This window comes from Erythrolamprus reginae, chromosome 4 (assembly GCF_031021105.1).
Source record: "Erythrolamprus reginae isolate rEryReg1 chromosome 4, rEryReg1.hap1, whole genome shotgun sequence".
In the NCBI taxonomy this organism is placed as follows: domain Eukaryota; kingdom Metazoa; phylum Chordata; class Lepidosauria; order Squamata; family Dipsadidae; genus Erythrolamprus; species Erythrolamprus reginae.
Window position 1 is genome coordinate 24730107 of NC_091953.1, and position 19020 is coordinate 24749126.

The following is a 19020-nucleotide window of genomic DNA, read 5'->3' on the forward strand; positions in this document are numbered from 1 at the left end:
ATGGCCGGCAAGCCACTCCTACCCAGTCACATGACCATCAAACCACACCCACAGTGTGGCAGTAAAAATTTTGGCTGCCCATTACTGCCCCATAGTAACAACTCTGGGAAATGGGTTGGGCCCAAAGGTCTCCTGTGAGCTCCTTAGACAAATATGAAGCATGCCCAACATGGTATTCTGGCATCCTTTCCATTGGAAATTAACCTATGGAGAGGTAATAGTGACTCGTGTCCCAGAATAAATACTTATTTGCTCTGTCACTAACTTTATGTGAAATCTGCAAAAACATGCTGAGTAGAGTGTGAAGAATGGCCATTTTAAAACAAATGTTTTGTTCCACTTTTTTTTTAACAGAGACGATAAAAAAGATGGATTAAAATTTTACACTGATCCTTCTTACTTCTTCAACCTCTGGAAAGAAAAAATGTTACAAGATACAGAGCATAAGAGAAAAGAGAAGAGACGACAGAAGGTAAATTGAAACATTTTTTAAAAATAAACATAATTCATCCATTATGTTTTAGGATAAATAGCTTATACTGTATTTTAAGGATGTTCCTGACGTAAAAAACAAAGCTGTTCTGTATTTCAGACTATCCCTTTACCTTTCATCTTAAATGTGTGATTGCTTGCCTGCATTTTGAAAATAAAACTCTTTTGGAGATTTGTTAATGGAGTGTTTAACTCGCACTTAGTTTTACAATATAATTATATCTTGGAAGATATTTTGAATTATTATAGAAATTTCATAAAATCCTTTAATTCAGAAGTTTCTGTATAATGGAAATTGAAGAACTTTTTCATTATTTTAGGGTTCAACTTTGAAAGATTGCATAGTCCTGTCATAGCTGTGCATAAATAACGGACTAGATTGTGGAATGAAGTTTACTGCTTTGAAATGTGAATGCATATAAATGAGATCATGAGGGAACCTTGCCTAAATTCTCCATTTTCAGATCATAGTTGTAATAAAATTCAGGCTATCATGGATGCTCGAGTGCCCACACCCATAATTTAATGCCTGGGGAGGGCAAAAACAGCTTCCCCCGCCCCCCAGAGGCCCACTGGAACCTGGAAACAGCCTGTTTCCCAAATTCTGGTGAGCCCAGTAGCCTCATGTTTCACCCTCCCCAGGCTCCAAAGGCTTCCCTGGAGCCGGGGAAGGGTAAAAACGCCCTCCCCATCCTCCCAGAGGCTCTCTGGAAGCCAAAATTGCCCTCCCAGAGCCTCTGTGTGAGCCAAAAATCCGCTGGCTGGCACACACATGCACGTTGGAGCTGAGATCATAGTTCCCTCTAAGCTGCGCAGTGCGCTATAGCGCAGAGGTTTTTACCTCTCAGCCCAGGGAATTTCAAATTTAGCGCGGAGGACTGACCTCCGCGCTGAAATTTGAAATGAGAACTGCTGCTGCTCTACAACATAGGGCAGCAACAGTTCCTTAGGAAAGGCGGGAAAGAAAGGGGCCGGCCAATTGCAGGCCGGTTTCTTCCCGCCCCTTAAACTCCGGATTTTCCCCTCCCCGGCCACGCCCATCGGCAGCCAAACGGTTGTTTAGCTGCCGGCTGGGTAAGGTAAGCCTCCCTGGGTGTGGGGGGGGGGACTGCTGACAAAGAGGGCTGGTGGCCATCCTGCCGCTAGGCCTCCAAGCCTGCATGGGGGGGGGGGGGGTGCCGACGAAAAGGGCTGGTGGCGCGGGTGGGGTGCGACGAGCGCGCCTCTTCTCTGCGGGGGCCCTCGTGTGAGGTGTACCGCAAGCCAGGCCCGGCAGTGACAGCAGCCATCCACCCCCTCACCCTCCCAGGCATCCATGGCGCCTTTTACCTGCTGCCGAATAGCCACACAGTCCCGGACTCCGAAATCGCTCTCTTCTCCGGTCAGCAAAGCCATCTGCCCAGGAAAGCGCCATGCGTTGAAAAAGCACGATGCTTTCCTGGGCAGCCGGCTTGCTGGCCGGAGAAGCGGGCGATTTGGGAGTCCAGGACTGTGTGGCTTTGCGCCACGAAGACAAACGGCTCCGGAGCAGGTAAAAGTCAGCCGGGCAGAGGCGGTGCGTGGCTACTTCCTCTTCGCTGCAGAGCCGCGCGGAGGCGAAGACACGACGCCCGAACACGCTCCACCTCCCGGGAGCCCGGCCGACTTTTGGAGCCGTTGCTTTCGCCCGGGCTCCCAGGAGGCGGAGCGTGTTCGGGCGCCGTGTCTTCGTCTTCGCCTCTGCGCGCCGCCTCCGCCCAGCCGAAAACAAAACGGTTCCAGAAGTCAGCCGGGCTCCCGGGAGGCGAAGCGTGTTCGGGCGCCGTGTCTTCGCCTCCGCGCGGCTCTGCAACGAAGAGGAAGTAGCCACGCACCGCCTCTGCCCGGCTGACTGTTACCTGCTCCGGAGCCGTTTGTCTTCGTGGCGCAAAGCCACACAGTCCCGGACTCCCAAATCGCTCGCTTCTCTGGCCAGCAAGCCGGCTCCCCAGGAAAGCATCGTGCTTTTTCAACGCATGGCGCTTTCCTGGGCAGATGGCTTTGCTGACCGGAGAAGCGAGCGATTTGGGAGTCCGGGACTGTGTGGCTTTGCGCCACGAAGACAAACGGCTCCGGAGCAGGTAAAAGTCAGCCGGGCAGAGGCGGTGCGTGGCTACTTCCTCTTCGCTGCAGAGCCGCGCGGAGGCGAAGACACGACGCCCGAACACGCTCCACCTCCCGGGAGCCCGGCCGACTGGAGCCGGGGATGCCTGAGAAAGCTAGGGGGTGCATGGCTGCTTCCTCTTCGCTGCAGAGCCGCCGGGCAGAGGCGAAGACAACAGCACCCTCCACTCTCTCTTTGGCTCTCTTTCTCTCTCTTTTTCTCTCTGTTGCCGGCGTGGTGAACGAGAGAGAAAGAGAGAGAGAGAGAAAGGAGGGGAGAGAGAAAGAGAGGGAAAGAAAGCAAGAGAGAAAGAGAGGGAAAGAAAGCAAGAGAGAGAGAAAGAGAGGGGGGAAGGAGGGAGAGGGAAAGACATGGAGGGAGGGAAGGAGGGAGAGAGAAAGAGCAAAAAAGAGAGGAAGGAAGGAAGAGAGAAAGGAAGAGGGATGGAGAGAGAGAGGGAAAGAAAGATGAAGGAAGGGAGAGAGAAAGGGGGAGGGAGAGATAGAAAGGAGGGAGAGGGGGGTAGTTAGATAGGGAGAGGGAAAAGGAAGGGCTTGGAGAAAGGCAGGGGAAGAGAAAGATAGAAAGGAAAGAGGGAGGGAGAGATAGAAAGAAAAGAGGGAGGGAGGAAAGAAGGAGGGAGAGATAGAAAGGAAAGAGGGAGGGAGAGATAGAAAGGAGGGAGAGGGGGGTAGTTAGATAGGGAGAGGGAAAAGGAAGGGCTTGGAGAAAGGCAGGGGAAGAGAAAGATAGAAAGGAAAGAGGGAGGGAGAGATAGAAAGAAAAGAGGGAGGGAGGAAAGAAGGAGGGAGAGATAGAAAGGAAAGAGGGAGGGAGAGATAGAAAGGAGGGAGAGGGGGTAGTTAGATAGGGAGAGGGAAAAGGAAGGGCTTGGAGAAAGGCAGGGGAAGAGAAAGATAGAAAGGAAAGAGGGAGGGAGGGAGGGAGAGATAGAAAGAAAAGAGGGAGGGAGGAAAGAAGGAGGGAGAGATAGAAAGGAAAGAGGGAGGGAGAGATAGAAAGGATAGAATTATGGATGCAAGAACTTGCTCATGTGTGATAGCGCACGCCCACACTTTATTTATTTATTTATTCTTATATGCCGCCCAGTGCCAAAGGGACTGCCGCTCAGACACTATACTTTTCCGCTCACCCCGAAAAAAAATTAGAGGGAACACTGGCTGAGATTGGCAAAGGATTGCATGCCAGCAGATATGGCTCCGCGTGCCACCTGTGGCACCCATGCCTATACTCTAAGTAGCTATCTGAAAGTTATATGCATCCAAACTTTGAAAACACTCATTTGAATTGGCTTACACCACCCAAATCCCTAAGCTATTGAACAAATAGGGCCGCAACTGGTGCACCAGGCGAACCTGTGCAAACACCCTCCTCGCCACAGCTGAAAGATGGTGCTCTTATGTTAGCTGTGGATCAAGGAGGACGCCCAAGTTGCGAACCCTCTCTGAGGGGGTCAATAGTCCCCCCCCCCCCCGAGGCTAATGGACGGACAGATGGAATTGTCCTTGGGAGGCGGAACCCACAGCCACTCCGTCTTGTCAGGGTTGATTTTTGGTTCAAAGCCTTCTCTGGAGCTGGGGAAGGGTAATAACACCCTCCTCCATCCCCTCGGTGGCTCTCTGGAAGCCAAAAACACCTTCCCAGAGCCTCTGTGTGAGCCAAAAATCAGCTGGCCAGCACACACATGCACGTTGGAGCTGAGCTAGGGCAAGGACTTGTGTGCCAGCAGATATGGCTCTGCGTGCCACCTGTGGCACCCATGCCATAGGTTCGGCATCACTGGCCTATACTCCAAGTAGCTATCTGAAAGTTATATGCATCCAAACTTTGAAAACACTCATTTGAATTGGCTCACACCACCCAAATCCCTAAGCTATTGAACAAATATATAATGAGTTAACATGAGAAATGCTTGAGAGAAATAAAAACCACAAGTGCCTGGCTCAGTTTTAGGAAAAGTGGAAATCAACTTGCTTCAGAATAAATAAATGCTTCATTTGAGGAACAAAATTAAAAGTTGAACAGGCTTAATTTGCAGCTGGGAAGACAACCCAACAAAAGGCTATTTGTAGGCACATTTGTACCGACTCACAGCATGTAATGAGAAAATATTTTCAAGCTATTTAATGTGATGCATTGAAAGACTATTGATTTGTTAGTTAGTTAGATTGCTTTGACTAGATCATATAGAGGAAGTTTTGCAAACTATAACATTAAAATCCTTCTTTTGGAGGGGGGGGGAAATGAATATGGGGACCATCAGATGTCCATATCCTATAAATGTTGAAACATAGCTGATAGTTTGTTTATATAAATAGCCAATGGAATCTAATACAGTGATACCTTGTCTTACAAACTTAATTGGGTCTGGGACGAGGTTCTTAAGGTGAAAAGTTTGTAAGACGAAACAATATTTCCCATAGGAATCAATGGAAAAGCAATTAATGCGTGCAAGCCCAAAATTCACCCCTTTTGCCAACCAAAGCGCCCGTTTTGGCGCTGCTGGGATTTCCCTGAGGCTCCCCTCCATGGGAAACCCCACCTCCGGACTTCTGTGTTTTTGCAATGCTGCAGATGAATCCCAGTAGGGGAATCCCAGCAGCGCAAAAACGAGTGCTTCGCTGGCAACAGAAGTCCGGAGGTGGGGTTTCCCAGCGAAGGGAGCATCAGTGAAATTGCAGCATCGCAAAAACACGGAAGTCCTTGAAACCCCACCTCTGGACTTCTGTGTTTTTGTGATGCTGCGATTTCGCGCTTAGCTGGCAACAGAAGTCCAGAGACAGGGCATCCCAATGGCGTTGGCTTGGGTTTGTAAGGTGAAAATAGTTTGTAAGAAGAGGCAAAAAAATCTTAAATCCCAGGTTTGTATCTCGAAAAGTTTGTATGAGGAGGCGTTTGTAAGACGAGATATCACTGTATATGCTTTGGTTATGCTTGGCTCACCTGCACTTCTTATTTTCATATTCTTAACAGCATTAAACTTGCTCTTTCCTTGTTTCTCTCTTTTGCATGCTGCATCGCTTTTTATATTATCTCAGGATCAGAAACGTGTAGATGGCACAACTCGCGAGGTGAAAAAGGTTAGAAAAGCAAGGAACAGGCGCCAGGAGTGGAATATGATGGCCTATGACAAAGAACTTAGACCAGACAACAGGTTGTCTCAGAATATTTACCCTGGAGCATCTTCTGAAGGGTCTCTGTCCCCTGAAACTAGGTCTGTTGATAAAAAAAGATTTATATATTCAGAGGTGGTTAGTGTCTTTCATCTATTCAAGATTTATAACTTCCATTTGTACAAGTAGACCTCAACTTAGAACAATTGGTTTGCTGACCGTTCAAATTTACAATGGCACTGAAAAAGGTGACTGATGACCATTTTTCACATTTATGATGATAATAATGATGATGATGATGATGATGATGATAATAATAATAATAATAATAATAATAATAATAATAATAATAATAATTCTGAATTCTGATGACCGAATTCTGAAGCATAACACACCAGACATTGTGATCGTGGAGAAAAAGAAAGTATGGATCATCGACATTGCAATCCCAGGAGACAGCAGAATTGAGGAGAAGCAGCTAGAGAAATTAGTGAAATACGAAGATCTAAAAATCGAGCTGCAACAACTCTGGCATAAGCCAGTGAAAGTGGTCCCAGTGGTACTTGGCACACTGGACGCAGTACCAAAGGATCTCAGCGGACATTCGAAAACCATCGGAATTGACAAAATCTCCATCTGTCAATTGCAAAAGGCCGCTTTACTGGGATCGGCAAACATAATTCGCCGCTACATCACGCAGTCCTAGGTGCTTGGGAAGCGCCCGACTGGTGATGAAATATGAAATCCAGCATAGTGATCTTGTTTGCTGTGTTGTACTGACATAATAATAATAATAATAATAATAATAATAATAATAATAATGATTATTTATTAGATTTGTATGCCGTCCCTCTCCGAAAACTCGGGGTGGCTCACAACAATCATAAACAATGTACAAATCCAATATTTAAAAGACAATTTTTAAAAAACCCTTATAATAAAATAATGATACAACTCAATCAAACTATACATCAACCAAGTAGTTAGGGGAGGTGTCAATTTCCCCATGCCTGGCAGCACAAGTGAGTTTTCAACAACTTACGAAAGCCAAGGAGGGTGGGGGCAGTTCTAATTTCCGGGGGGAACTTGTTCCAGAGGGCCGGGCCCCCCACAGAGAAGGCTCTTCCCCTGGGCCCCACCAGACGACATTGCTTCGTCGACGGGACCCGGAAAAGGCCAACTCTGTGGGACCTAATTAGCCGCTGGGATTCGTGCGGCAGAAGACGGTCCTGGAGGTAGTCTGGTCCAATGCCATGTAGGGCTTTATAGGTCAAAACCATGATGGTTGTAGCATCCCTATGGTCACATGATTAACATTTGGATGCTTGACAACTGGTTAGGTGACTTATCTTTTACGACGTTCTGACAAGCAAAGTCCATAAGGAAGCCAGATTCACTTAACAACCCTGTTACTAATTTAAAAACTGCTGTGATTCGCTTAATAAATGTGGCAAGTAAAGTCATAAAATGGGACCAAACTCGTTAAAAAAAATTTCAACATAAGTTTCTGGGCTTAATTATGGTTGCAAGTCGAGAACTACCTGTATCAAAGAGGTATATCTTTCTTTTTTCAGTTTGGATAATTTTGGAAATTTAGTGTCTGCAGTTTCCTGAATTCGATTAACCATGAAGACTTATTTTTAAAAGGTTTTTTTTTTGCAACCTGTTGCAGCAAAAAAACCCAACAACCATAGAAAGCTAGAACAGGAAACGACCCTTTTTTGTGATAGGCACTTTTGTGTGCTTAAAGGCAAAGTATTAAAAAAACTCATGAGATATCATATCTCTGCATCTGTTGCCTTTGAGCTAAGCCAGAGGCCTCTATGTTCAAGTACAGTGTTTGAATTAGATTGGTCAGGCATTTATTTCATTTTTGTTCTGCTACTGAGTTTGAAGAAAGGAACAAATATAACCAATAGTGCAGCCCACAAATGTCACTGTTCCATTAACATCTGTTGTGGCTTGCTTATGTCATGTTGTACTCATTTTAAAACTCATTTTAAAAGGCAGAGGTTTTTGTCACTAACTGTTGCATAATCAAGTTTTAAACCAAATGTTTTCTTATATATATTTCCAGAATTTCTAGCCAGTATGTTGCTTTGTCTGCATTAAGAAGAGATTTTTCAGTGCATAATATTTTGTGAGATATTCTGATAACAAGTTCTGATTTCTCCATCTGGAAGAGTCTCCTTTTGCTATCTTTCTTTGATAATCCTACTGATGCTTTATCTTAGCTAATTCACATCTTTCAAGCCCTTTGGTTTAATGCAGTGATGACAAACCATACCTGAATCTGAAGCCTCTGGAGCAGTAATGGGCAGCCAAAATTTTTACTGCCACACTGTGTGTGTGGCTTATTTTGAGGGTGTGGCTTGTCGGCCATGTGACCTGGTGGGAGTGGCTTGTCGGCCATGTGACCTGGTGGGAGTGGCTTGAACCATCATCATTGTTGAAGTGAACTGTTATTGCTGCACGCTGTGGGCCGAGTGAGGGTTTTGCGAGGGGAAAAAGACCACAGCCCCAACTGCTTCGGTGCAGTGTGGCTTTCCTATGGCCGCATGAGGCTGGAGGGGAGCCGGGCAAGAGAGAGGGAAGCTCGTCCGAGGCCAGGAAGGAGGAAAGAGGAAAAAAGCGAGGAGCTGCTGACGCAGCAGCAGCAGGGGAAAAAAAGGAGAGCCGAGCTGAGACCGTTAATCCAGGAAGTTACTGCCGCCAGTCAGTTGGAGCTGTGCATGCATCTTCATTTCTGCTGGTGGAACTGCGTTCCACCCCATCCTGCCTGCTGCCCACCCCTGCTCTGGAGTATGAAAAACAGCACAACGGGAAAACCGGAAGTCTGTTTTTCCAAACTTCTGGTTTGCCCATTTGCCCGTTTTTTAACAGTCCTGGGTTTCAGTGAGGCCTGTGCACGAAGGCGGGGGGGGGGGAGTTGTGCACCTGCGCAGGGGGCGGAGTGGGAGGTGCACAGAGCAAATGGGTGTGGATACATGCACATGTGCTTGCACGCATGCACACACACACACACACACACACACACACTTTTGCAGGAAAGTGCTGCCCGTCGCCGGCCCTACCGGTATGCTCCCGGGGGGCAGCGCGGGCAGGCACGATGACCTGAGATTCCGCTCCTGTGCATGTGCCCAAAGCCAAATCTTGTGGGGACACTCATACAAGCAAGATTTTAGCAATTTCTACTGATATTTTTGCTTCTGCGCATGTGCAGAAGCAAAACATCGGCGAAAATTGCCGGAATCTCGCATGGATGAGTGACCTCGCATGAAATTAGGCTTCGGGCACATGCGTAGAAGCTGAATCTCGCACGTGGCGTTCCCACGCCCTCCAGGGCCACGCAGCTGCGCACGCATCCCCGATTTTATAAAATCATGCATGGGATAGAAAAGGTGGATAGAGAAAAATTATTTTCTGTATCACACAATACTAGGACGAGGGGGCACTCCCTAAAGCTCATAGGTCAGAAAGTGAGGACAAATAAAGGGAAATATTTCTTCACCCAGAGGGTCCTTGGTTTATGGAATTCACTTCCAGAAGAGGCCAGGACAGCTGTCAGTCTTGATAGCTTCAAGGCAGGATTAGGCAGATTCATGGATGCCAAGTGTATCAGTGGTTATTGAAATGAATGTCCATGTGCCGCCTCTATGTTGGTTGAGGCAGGCAGGATTCCCTTGAGTACCATTTGTTGGGGGTCAAGGGAAAGGGAGGGTTTTGCCTTCTCTTTCTGCCCAAGATCCCCATGGACAATTGGTGGGCCACTGTGTGACACAGAATGCTGGACTCAATGGGCTTTGGCCTGATTCAGCATGGCTCTTCTTATGTTCTTATTTTACTACCACTCTGTAGAGTGGCCCACGCCGGGAGTAGCCCATGGCTGCCCTTTTGGCACGCGAACCCAAAAAAGGTTTGTCATCACTGCTGTAATGTCTTTTTCTGCCTGTCTTCATTTATTTCTTGCTTGACAAAATAAAAACTTTGCCTTGCTTTGTTGTAAACAAATGGTTGTAAGCAACAGTTCCATTAAAAGAAGCGCACCTACGTTCAAAACTGCTTTTTAAAAAATCAATCTTGCATGGAAAACAAATGTAACACTGTTCTACGTAACATATGCCCATCTAATGTAACCCTTGGCATATGAAATTCTCATGTTTCCATCCTGTAATGTAATCCTTTTCTTTGTTATGATTTATATTGTGCCCATTATGATTCAGAGAGAGAGGCACAAGCTGAATTCAAGCCGGCATCATCAAGTTAATGTGAGAAAAGTAAGGACCAGGAAAGAAGAGTGGGAGAGAAAGAAACTGGGCATTGAGTTCATAAGTGACATACAGAAACCAGAGCAGGCAGGAGACACAAAAGAGTCCCAGATGCCCAAAGGGTTTGTCTTTTTGTTTTACTGAAAGCGCTTTGTTAACTCCCTGGCTTTCCATCTGAATAAGATGATGAGCATCTGTTTCACTTTTTTTAACCATATGACAATATGACGTAATTTGTTTTACTAATTTCGCTTCTCTGCAGCATAGGGATGGCAAGGACAATGTTGCTTGGTCTTAACTACTAAGTACTAAAATGGTTTGCTGTTTTCCAGCTTTCTGACCAGCTAACAGTTTTTTCTCCCTCTCTTTAAAAAAAAAAAAAAAAAATCCTTCTGTCCTCAATCTGTATAGTCTGGAGGACAGAAGGAAAAGGGGGGACATGATCGAAACATTTAAATATGTTAAAGGGTTAAATAAGGTCCAGGAGGGAAGTGTTTTTAATAGGAAAGTGAACACAAGAACAAGGGGACACAATCTGAAGTTAGTTGGGGGAAAGATCAAAAGCAACGTGAGAAAATATTATTTCACTGAAAGAGTAGTAGATCCTTGGAACAAACTTCCAGCAGACGTGGTAGATAAATCCACAGTAACTGGATTTAAACATGCCTGGGATAAACATATATCCATTGTAAGATAAAATACAGAAAATAGTATAAGGGCAGATTAGATGGACCATGAGGTCTTTTTCTGCCGTCAGTCTTCTATGTTTCTATTCTCCATTTTTTTTTAAAATTAAAATTTTGGCTTGGGTTTGATTTTGATAAAATGCAATAATCTGCCTTGATCTGTAGTTTTACTTTCATCTTTTGATTCCCCCCCCCCCTGGGCAATGTTGCTTGTCTGTCTTCCGTGATATGCGTTGGAATATATGTCCTATAATGTGAGGATTAGAGAAAACTTGTTTCCGTGGATGTGGCTTACATTTAATGTTGCACTAAGATTTAACGTTGCACTAATCTCCTCTACTAACAAAGTGTAAAACTTTAAACAGATAATCTGTTAGATTGAGGGAGCTTGTTCATGGCACCCCTTATTCTTGTTTCTAATTTCAGATCCCACGCTTCGGATATTGCCAGTTATTCATATCCTGCTACTCCAAATCATTCACTCCATCATCAGCTTTGCTATGTGCCTTCGTGTGGAACAGGAGATGGAGCTCAGTTTATGCTTGCCAAACAGGGCCTTGAACATGAATATAGGTTATCTTCTACCACAGCGCAACATGCTTCTTTGAATAGGCCTCAAGAACCAGCTCCAGCTCAAATCTTAGATGGAACTCTGGGCACTGTTACATTGATACCAGCGGATTATGGGTAAATAGTCAGTTTTGTCCTCATATTAGACCAGGGTTCACCAAACTTTATGACTTTGCAAACTGGCAGAGGTGAGAGGTGCCATGCATGTGCAGCTCCATTTGTGTGAGCAGTGGGCACACATGCCTGCTACTTGCACAAGTGGGATCACATCCTGCTTTGGGCAGCCCAGTTCTGAACAGTTCACGGCTCAATTGTAGGTCACTGGGCAGGAGTTGGGGACACCAGGGTTATTCAGTGATCAGCAAATATAAATACAGTGATACCTTGTCTTACAAACTTAATTGGTTCCGGGATGAGGTTCCTAAGGTGAAAAGTTTGTAGGACGAAACAATGTTTTCCATAGGAATCAATAGAAAAGCGATTAATGTGTGCAAGCCCAAAATTCACCCCTTTTGCCAGCTGAAGCGCCTGTTTTTGCGCTGCGGGGATTTCCCTGAGGCTCCCCTCCATGGGAAACCCCACCTCTGGACTTCTGTGTTTTTGCGCTGCTGGGATTTCCCTGAGGCTCCCCTTGCTGGGAAACCCCACCTCCGGACTTCCGTTGCCAGTGAAGTGCCCGTTTTTGCACTGCTGGGATTTCCCTACAGCATCGCAAAAACACAGAAGTCCGGAGGTGGGGTTTCCCATGAAGGGGAGCCTCAGGGGAATCCCAGCAGCGCAAAAACGGGCGCTTCGCTGGCAACAGAAGTCTGGAGGCGCAGGGCATCCCAGCGGCGGCGGTGGGTTTGTAAGGTGAAAATAGTTTGTAAGAAGAGGCAAAAAAATCTTAAACCTCGGGTTTGTATGTCGAAAAGTTTGTATGACGAGGCATTTGTAAGACAAGGTATCACTGTATATGTTAAACATATGATGCAACTAGATGATTGACTAGAAACTTTTCTCTGTTAAGTTTGAAACATAGAAACATCGCTCTAACAATCAGAAAGTTCCTCCTTATTGCCAGGTTGAATCTCTCCTTGGAAAGCTTCCAACCATTGCTCCTGGTCTGGCTCTGTGGTGCTTTGGAAAATAATGTGTTCCCCTCCTCCCTGTGGCAGCCTCTCCAGTATTTGTAGACTGCTATCATGTCCTCCCTGGACCTCCTCTTTGCTAGACTATCCATGCCCAATTCCTGCAACCTTTCTTCATACGTTTTAGTTTCTAGTCCCTTTATCATTCTGGTTGCTCTCTTCTGCACTTTTTCTAAAGTATCAATGTTTCTTTTGTAGTGTGCTGACCAAAGCTGAATGCTGTAAACCAAAACTTAATGCAGTTTTGATTGATAACTAACAAGTATTTTGTTCTGTTTTATGTTTAGGATGATTGCAGCTCAGATAGCAGATTATTACAATTCTTCAGGAGGCCCAGCCTCTGCATCACCCCTTATGATTCCTTCTGCACAGACTGCTTTTGTTAGTCCTCTCCAAATCCCTGTGCTACCTACTCATTCTGGACTAATGGCTGGTACACTGTATTCTGGTACTCTACATCTTCCTTCTTCCGGACATATTGTTGCAGCTCCTGTTCCTCCTGGCCCACCTCCTCTTCCTCCAGGCCCTCCAGCAGGATCTTCACACTCATCATCTCCATTGCACACTCCTGCAGTCATTGAAGTTAAAATGCAGGAATCTACCCAGTCCCCCATCAGTGGTGCTCGAAGTGATCTTCTTGCTGCTATTCGGATGGGTAAGACTTCCAAAACTTGACCTGGGATTTTAAATTTGGGCCCATGTTTCATCAACACTCCACGGGTTACATTGGCTGCCAATCAGTTTCTGGGTCACAATTCAAAGTGTTGGTAATGACCTATAAAGCCCTACATGGAATTGGACCAGAATACCTACGGGGCCACCTTCTGCCGCATGAATCCCAGCGGCCGATTAGGTCCCACAGAGTTGGCCTTCTCCGGGTCCTGTCGCACTAAACAATGTCATCTGGCGGGACCTAGGGGAAGAGCCTTCTCATTGGCGGTCCCGGCCTTCTGGAATTCACTCCCCCCTGAGATTCGAATTACCCCCACTCTCCTTGCCTTCCGCAAGATGTTGAAGACCCATCTATGCCGCCAGGCATGGGGGGTTTAATTTCTCCCCCCACCCTTCTGACTTAAGCATTTGAGATTGGTGTGACTGTGTAGAATTGCTAGTTTTTAGTAATAATGGGTTTTTAATTTAGTTTTTAATATTGGATTTGTATTCTATTGTATTACTATTGCAGTTGTGAGCTGCTCCGAGTTCTCGATGAGGGGCAGCATACAAATCTAATTAATAATAATAATAATAATAATAATAATAATAATTATTATTATTATTATTATTATTATTATTATTATTATTATTATTATTATTATTATCCACCAATGCAACATTCAGAGAACAGAAAGCTGCCAGACTCCAGTAAGATGCCACCCCATCCCCTGCCCCACTGCGAGACATGTATCTTACCCAAGTGTGGGACCTCTGTGGTGTTTCTCGGCTGATCTGTGCAGGGAAACACCTTGCAAAATAAAGAAAAAATTCTTGCTGCAAGAAATTGTTAATTGTTCACCCTCGCAAGAAATTTTTCTGTACTTTGCAAGGTGCTTCCCTGCACAGATCGACCGAGAGATGCCTTGGAGCTGCCAAACTTGGGTAAGATAGCAATAGCATTTAGACTTATATACCGCTTCACAGTACTTTACAGCCCTCTCTAAGCGGTTTACAGAGAGTCAGCATGTGAGCCGGGGTGGCGCAGCAGGTAGAGTGCTGTACTGCAGGCCACTGAAGCTGACTTGTAGATCTGAAGGTCAGCGGTTCAAATCTCATCACCGGCTCAAGGTTGACTCAGCCTTCCATCCTTCCGAGGTGGGTAAAATGAGGACCGGATTGTGGGGGCAATATGCTGGCTCTGTTAAAAAAGTGCTATTGCTAACATGTTGCTAACATGTTGTAAGCCGCCCTGAGTCTAAGGAGAAGGGCGGCATAAAAGTCGAATAAATAAATAAATATGGCCCCCAACAATCTGGGTTCTCATTTTACCAACCTTGGAAGGATGGATTTGATCTGCCAAACTGCTAGCAGCTGGTGATCAGCAGAAGTAGATTGTAGTACTGCACTCTATCCACTGCGCCACCAAGGCTTGTGGCGTGTCTCGTGGCCTGGCCTGCCTCCTGCACCCCAAAAATAATAAGACACTCCCCCACCAATTAAGGCCAACCCATATAAGGTAAAAAAAAAGGGTCTTGTTTTTGGGAAAACACGGTACATCTGAAAGTATCAAAAAGTATACGAACAATATAGATTTTAATGTACATTGACGAATGTATCTTGACTTTTTATGTACCCTGAGAGCATATGCACCAAAGACTTGTCCAATAAAGAATTCTATTCTATTTAAATAGATATTAGGAAGTATTTTAAGTCCTAAGTTATTACTATTATTAACTTGAATAGATAATTACCCTATCCACATAGAATAATATTCTGATGAATGATGAGCTATTTATACGACACATGCTTATAGGAAAATTACTTTCTAAAAATATAGATGAAGCTTTTATTATGCTAAGCAAGCTATTGGCTATAAATTAGCAAGTCATCAATAGGGACATTTGACCGTGTTTAAAAAAAACAATGTTCATGCTTGAAAAGACTATGTGTGAATGATAAAAGTAAAATAATATTTTCTCACGTTGCTTTTGATCGTACCCCCAACTAACCTCAGATTGTGCCCCCTTGTTCTTGTGTTCACTTCCCTATTAAAAACATTTCTCTCCTGAACCTTATTTAACCCTTTAACATATTTAAATGTTTCGATCATGTCCCCCCTTCCCCATCTGTCCTCCAGATCAGACTATACAGATTGAGTTCATTAAGTCTCTCCTGGTAGGTTTTATGTCTTAAGCACAAAAAGAAAGACTTAATGAACTCAATCTGTATAGTCTGGAGGACAGAAGTGGAAAGCAGGGACATGATTGAAACATTTAAATATGTTAAAGGGTTAAACAAGGTTCAGGAGGGAAGTGCTTTAAATAGGAAAGAGAAAACAAGAACAAGGGGACACAATCTGAGGTTAGTTGGGGGAAGGATCAGAAGCAATGTGAGAAAATATTATTTTACTGAAAGAGTAGTAGATGCTTGGAACAAACTTCCAGGAGTCGTAGTTGGTAAATTTATTTATTTATTTATTATTTGGATTTGTATGCCGCCCCTCTCCGAAAATCCACAGTAACTGAATTTAAACGTGCCTGGGATAAACATATATCCATCCTAAGATAAAATACAAGAAATAGTATAAGGGCAGACTAGATGGACCATGAGATCTTTTTCTGCCGTCAATCTTCTATGTTTCTGTGTTTCTATGATTACTAATTATGTTAATCCTGGTACATTTTCATGAATGCTTCAGTTCTGTGTGTTTGTGAGCTTTTTAAAACTGAGCACAAATGTCATGTTTCTCTGCTTGTCTTAGGAATCCAGTTGAAAAAAGTCCAAGAGCAGCGTGAACAGGAGGCCAAGCATGAGCCGGTTGGAAATGATGTGGCCACAATTCTTTCCCGGCGGATTGCAGTGGAATACAGCGATTCAGATGATGACTCCGAATGTGATGAAAATGACTGGTCAGACTGAAAGTGGGTGGGCGGGCACCAAAGTATTCCAGTGAACTGACCTAGAAAATCATTTAGAGCAGTGTTTCTCAACTTTGGCCGTTTGAAGATGTGCGGACTTCAACTCCCAGAATTCCCCAGCCAGCATCGCTGGCTGGGGATTTCTGGGAGTTGAAGTCCACACATCTTCAAACGGCCAAGGTTGAGAAACACTGATTTAGAGCCTACCCTTGGCAATACTGGTATATAATAGAACAAGTAGGCTTATTTGGTGATGTTCAGATTGATCTAATTTAATTACTTTAGATCAGTGTTTCTCAACTTTGTGAATTTTAGATGTCTGGACTTCAATGCCCAGAATTCCCCAGGTGATGTGTTAGCTGGGGTATTTTGGGAATCGAAGTCCTGACATCTTAAAAGTTGTCAAGGTTAAGAAACATTGCTTTAGATCATAGTGTTTCTGCAGATGAAAAAAACAAACTTTTATTTTCAGTTTTTGCTGTATTAATTGCAGCAAAGCAGGTTTTCTTTACCATAAATATGTATAATTATTTTTACTATTTAAATATTACAGTATAAGCAATTCCTTTACTATGGCAAAGTAATATCTTTAAGCAATGAAATGTCATTGATTCTTCCAGTTTGACTTACCTTCATTAACATGCAAAAATGATTAGAAGCAAATTGTTTCTTCTTTATTAAAAAAAAAACCCTTTAACAACTATGTTACTGCTAGCATATTTTGAATGAGTTCCTGTTCACCATAATTATGTTTCCAAATACAGTGGTACCTCTATTTACGAACTTAATTTGCTCCGTGATCAGGTTCTTAAGTAGAAAAGTTTGTAAGAAGAAGCAACTTTTTCCATAGGAATCAATGTAAAAGCAAATAATGTGTGTGATTGGGGAAACCACTGGGAGGGGGGAGGCCCTGTTTCCTCCCAGGAGATTCCTAGAGAGGCCCCACGGAGGCTTCTCCCCACCTTTTCCGGCCGTTTCCTCCCAGGAGATTCCTAGAGAGGCCCCATGGAGGCTTCTCCCTGCCTTTTCCGGCCCTGTTTCCTCCCAGGAGATTCCTAGAGAGGCCCCACAGGCTTCTCTCCACCTTTTCCAGCCCTGTTTCCTCCCAGGAGATTCCTAGAGAGGCCCCACGGAGGCTTCTCCCTGCCTTTTCAGGCCCTGTTTCCTCCCAGGAGATTCCTAGAGAGGCCCCACAGGCTTCTCTCCACCTTTTCCAGCCCTGTTTCCTCCCAGGAGATTCCTAGAGAGGCCCCACAGGCTTCTCTCCACCTTTTCCAGCCCTGTTTCCTCCCAGGAGATTCCTAGAGAGGCCCCACAGGCTTCTCTCCACCTTTTCCGGCCCTGTTTCCTCCCAGGAGATTCCTAGAGAGGCCCCACATAGGCTTCTCTCCACCTTTTCCGGCCCTGTTTCCTCCCAGGAGATTCCTAGAGAGGCCGCACGGAGGCTTCTCCCTGCGTTTTCCGGTTACAGTTTCAGAGGCTCGGGTTCTTAAAATGGTTCTTGAGAAGAGGCAAAAAACTCTTGAACATCCAGTTCTTATCTAAAAAAGTTCATAAGTAGAGGCGTTCTTAGGTAGAGGTACCATTGTGCTCTGAATTCGGATCTATTCAAATAGCATATATGGTGAAGTATGTTGACATCAGCATAAAAACTAGAGCCATGAAAAACCAACTGGAAGGGTGATACAGAACGAATCTGAATGATTTTGCACAATGCTGTGGAATGCCAAATGCCTTCCCTCCTGGCTAATTTGATTCAGCTTTCATAATCTGTTTTTTAAATTCACCCAGTTTACGCTGAGCACATTGACCTTATGGTTCAGTGAATAATGTAATTGAATTTATATATTTATGAAGAGTTGGGCTCCAAAGATAAAATCGATTAACTACCCAGGCTTTTCTTGCCCCCTCACTATGTGTTAATGGCCTCATTTATGATTGGTTTCCTCATCCAGATACATCCTTAATTATTGAAATGTATGTTCCAAATTGATTAATATAATTTTCTTCTCATGTATTATTTAAAGGGCTGCATATATTACATGTAAGGTAGACTCCTAATGCCTTTGGGCAGCCTACAAAAGTGAACTGGAGTCAGCATTTTAAAAATGGCAGCTTCTGTTTACATTTTATGTCTACCTTAATTTATTTTATACTTTTCAATTACTTTGAAATTATTCAGGGTTGAAAAAAGAATAGGATTTACCTTTTATGGCTATGGCAGGACTTTGAATTCACAGTCCTTTTGTTGCTTTCAAATTTCTGATTCTGTGAAACAGTGTTATCATTTTTTTTAAAGGAATGGGAGTTAGCAGTGCCTAGAAAATGCCCTTTCCTTATTTCCCTGTAGTTTTATTATAGTGGGCAGAACAAAGGGACATCTGCCCCCTAAAACTTGCAAGATAGAACAGATTGTGAAACTTCTTTTGTAGTAGGTAAACTGCTACCAATTTTCAACATGTAACATAGAGTTGTTAATTCTCTTGCTCCTATCATTATTTATTTGCCTAGAGCAGGGGTAGGCAAAGTTGGCTCTTCTATGATGTGTGGGCTTCAACTCCCAGAATTACTGAGCTGGCATAATTGGCTCGGGAATTCTGGGAGTTGAAATCCACATGTCATAGAAGAGCCAACTTTGCCTACCCCTGGCCTAGAGAAAACAAGACACAGTATATATGGCAAACATAATATGCCAGGTCAGTTAATCATGAGGGTCCCTTTATTTGTGGCCTCGTTGGAGAAGAGCAGGCTGACTTGGTATTCATCATCAAAACCTGGCTGACTCCAGAAAAGGGAATTTTCCTCTTGGCGATATGTCCAGCTGAATTTAGGGTTTTGCATCTGTCAAGACCCCAGGTTAGATGAGATGGAGTGACCATAGTCCTCTGACAATCTCTCTTGACCTTTCGGGGCCCTGCTCCACCAGTTTCTAGATGTAAGACCCTGTTCTGGTCTGGCTGGCTACTCCAAGAATACTCTATTTTCAGGCTTGTATTTTCAAAATAACATTTCTTTATTTACTTTCTTCCATATTGGAATTCGCCAG

The 19020-nt window shown here is 44.4% G+C and overlaps 1 protein-coding gene across 1 annotated transcript in view; it reads left to right on the forward strand.

Moving 5' to 3' along the window:
• The window catches only part of WASF3 (WASP family member 3), a 45841-nt gene extending 29164 nt beyond the window's left edge, over nt 1-16677 (forward strand). The window contains exons 5-9 of the mRNA XM_070751690.1: nt 355-472; nt 5674-5849; nt 11129-11389; nt 12690-13057; nt 15818-16677. Coding sequence (XP_070607791.1) covers nt 355-472; nt 5674-5849; nt 11129-11389; nt 12690-13057; nt 15818-15975 — 1081 coding nt within the window. The 3' untranslated portion in view covers nt 15976-16677. The remainder of the gene's footprint in view (nt 1-354; nt 473-5673; nt 5850-11128; nt 11390-12689; nt 13058-15817) is intronic.
• The last annotated feature ends 2343 nt before the right edge of the window (nt 16678-19020 follow it).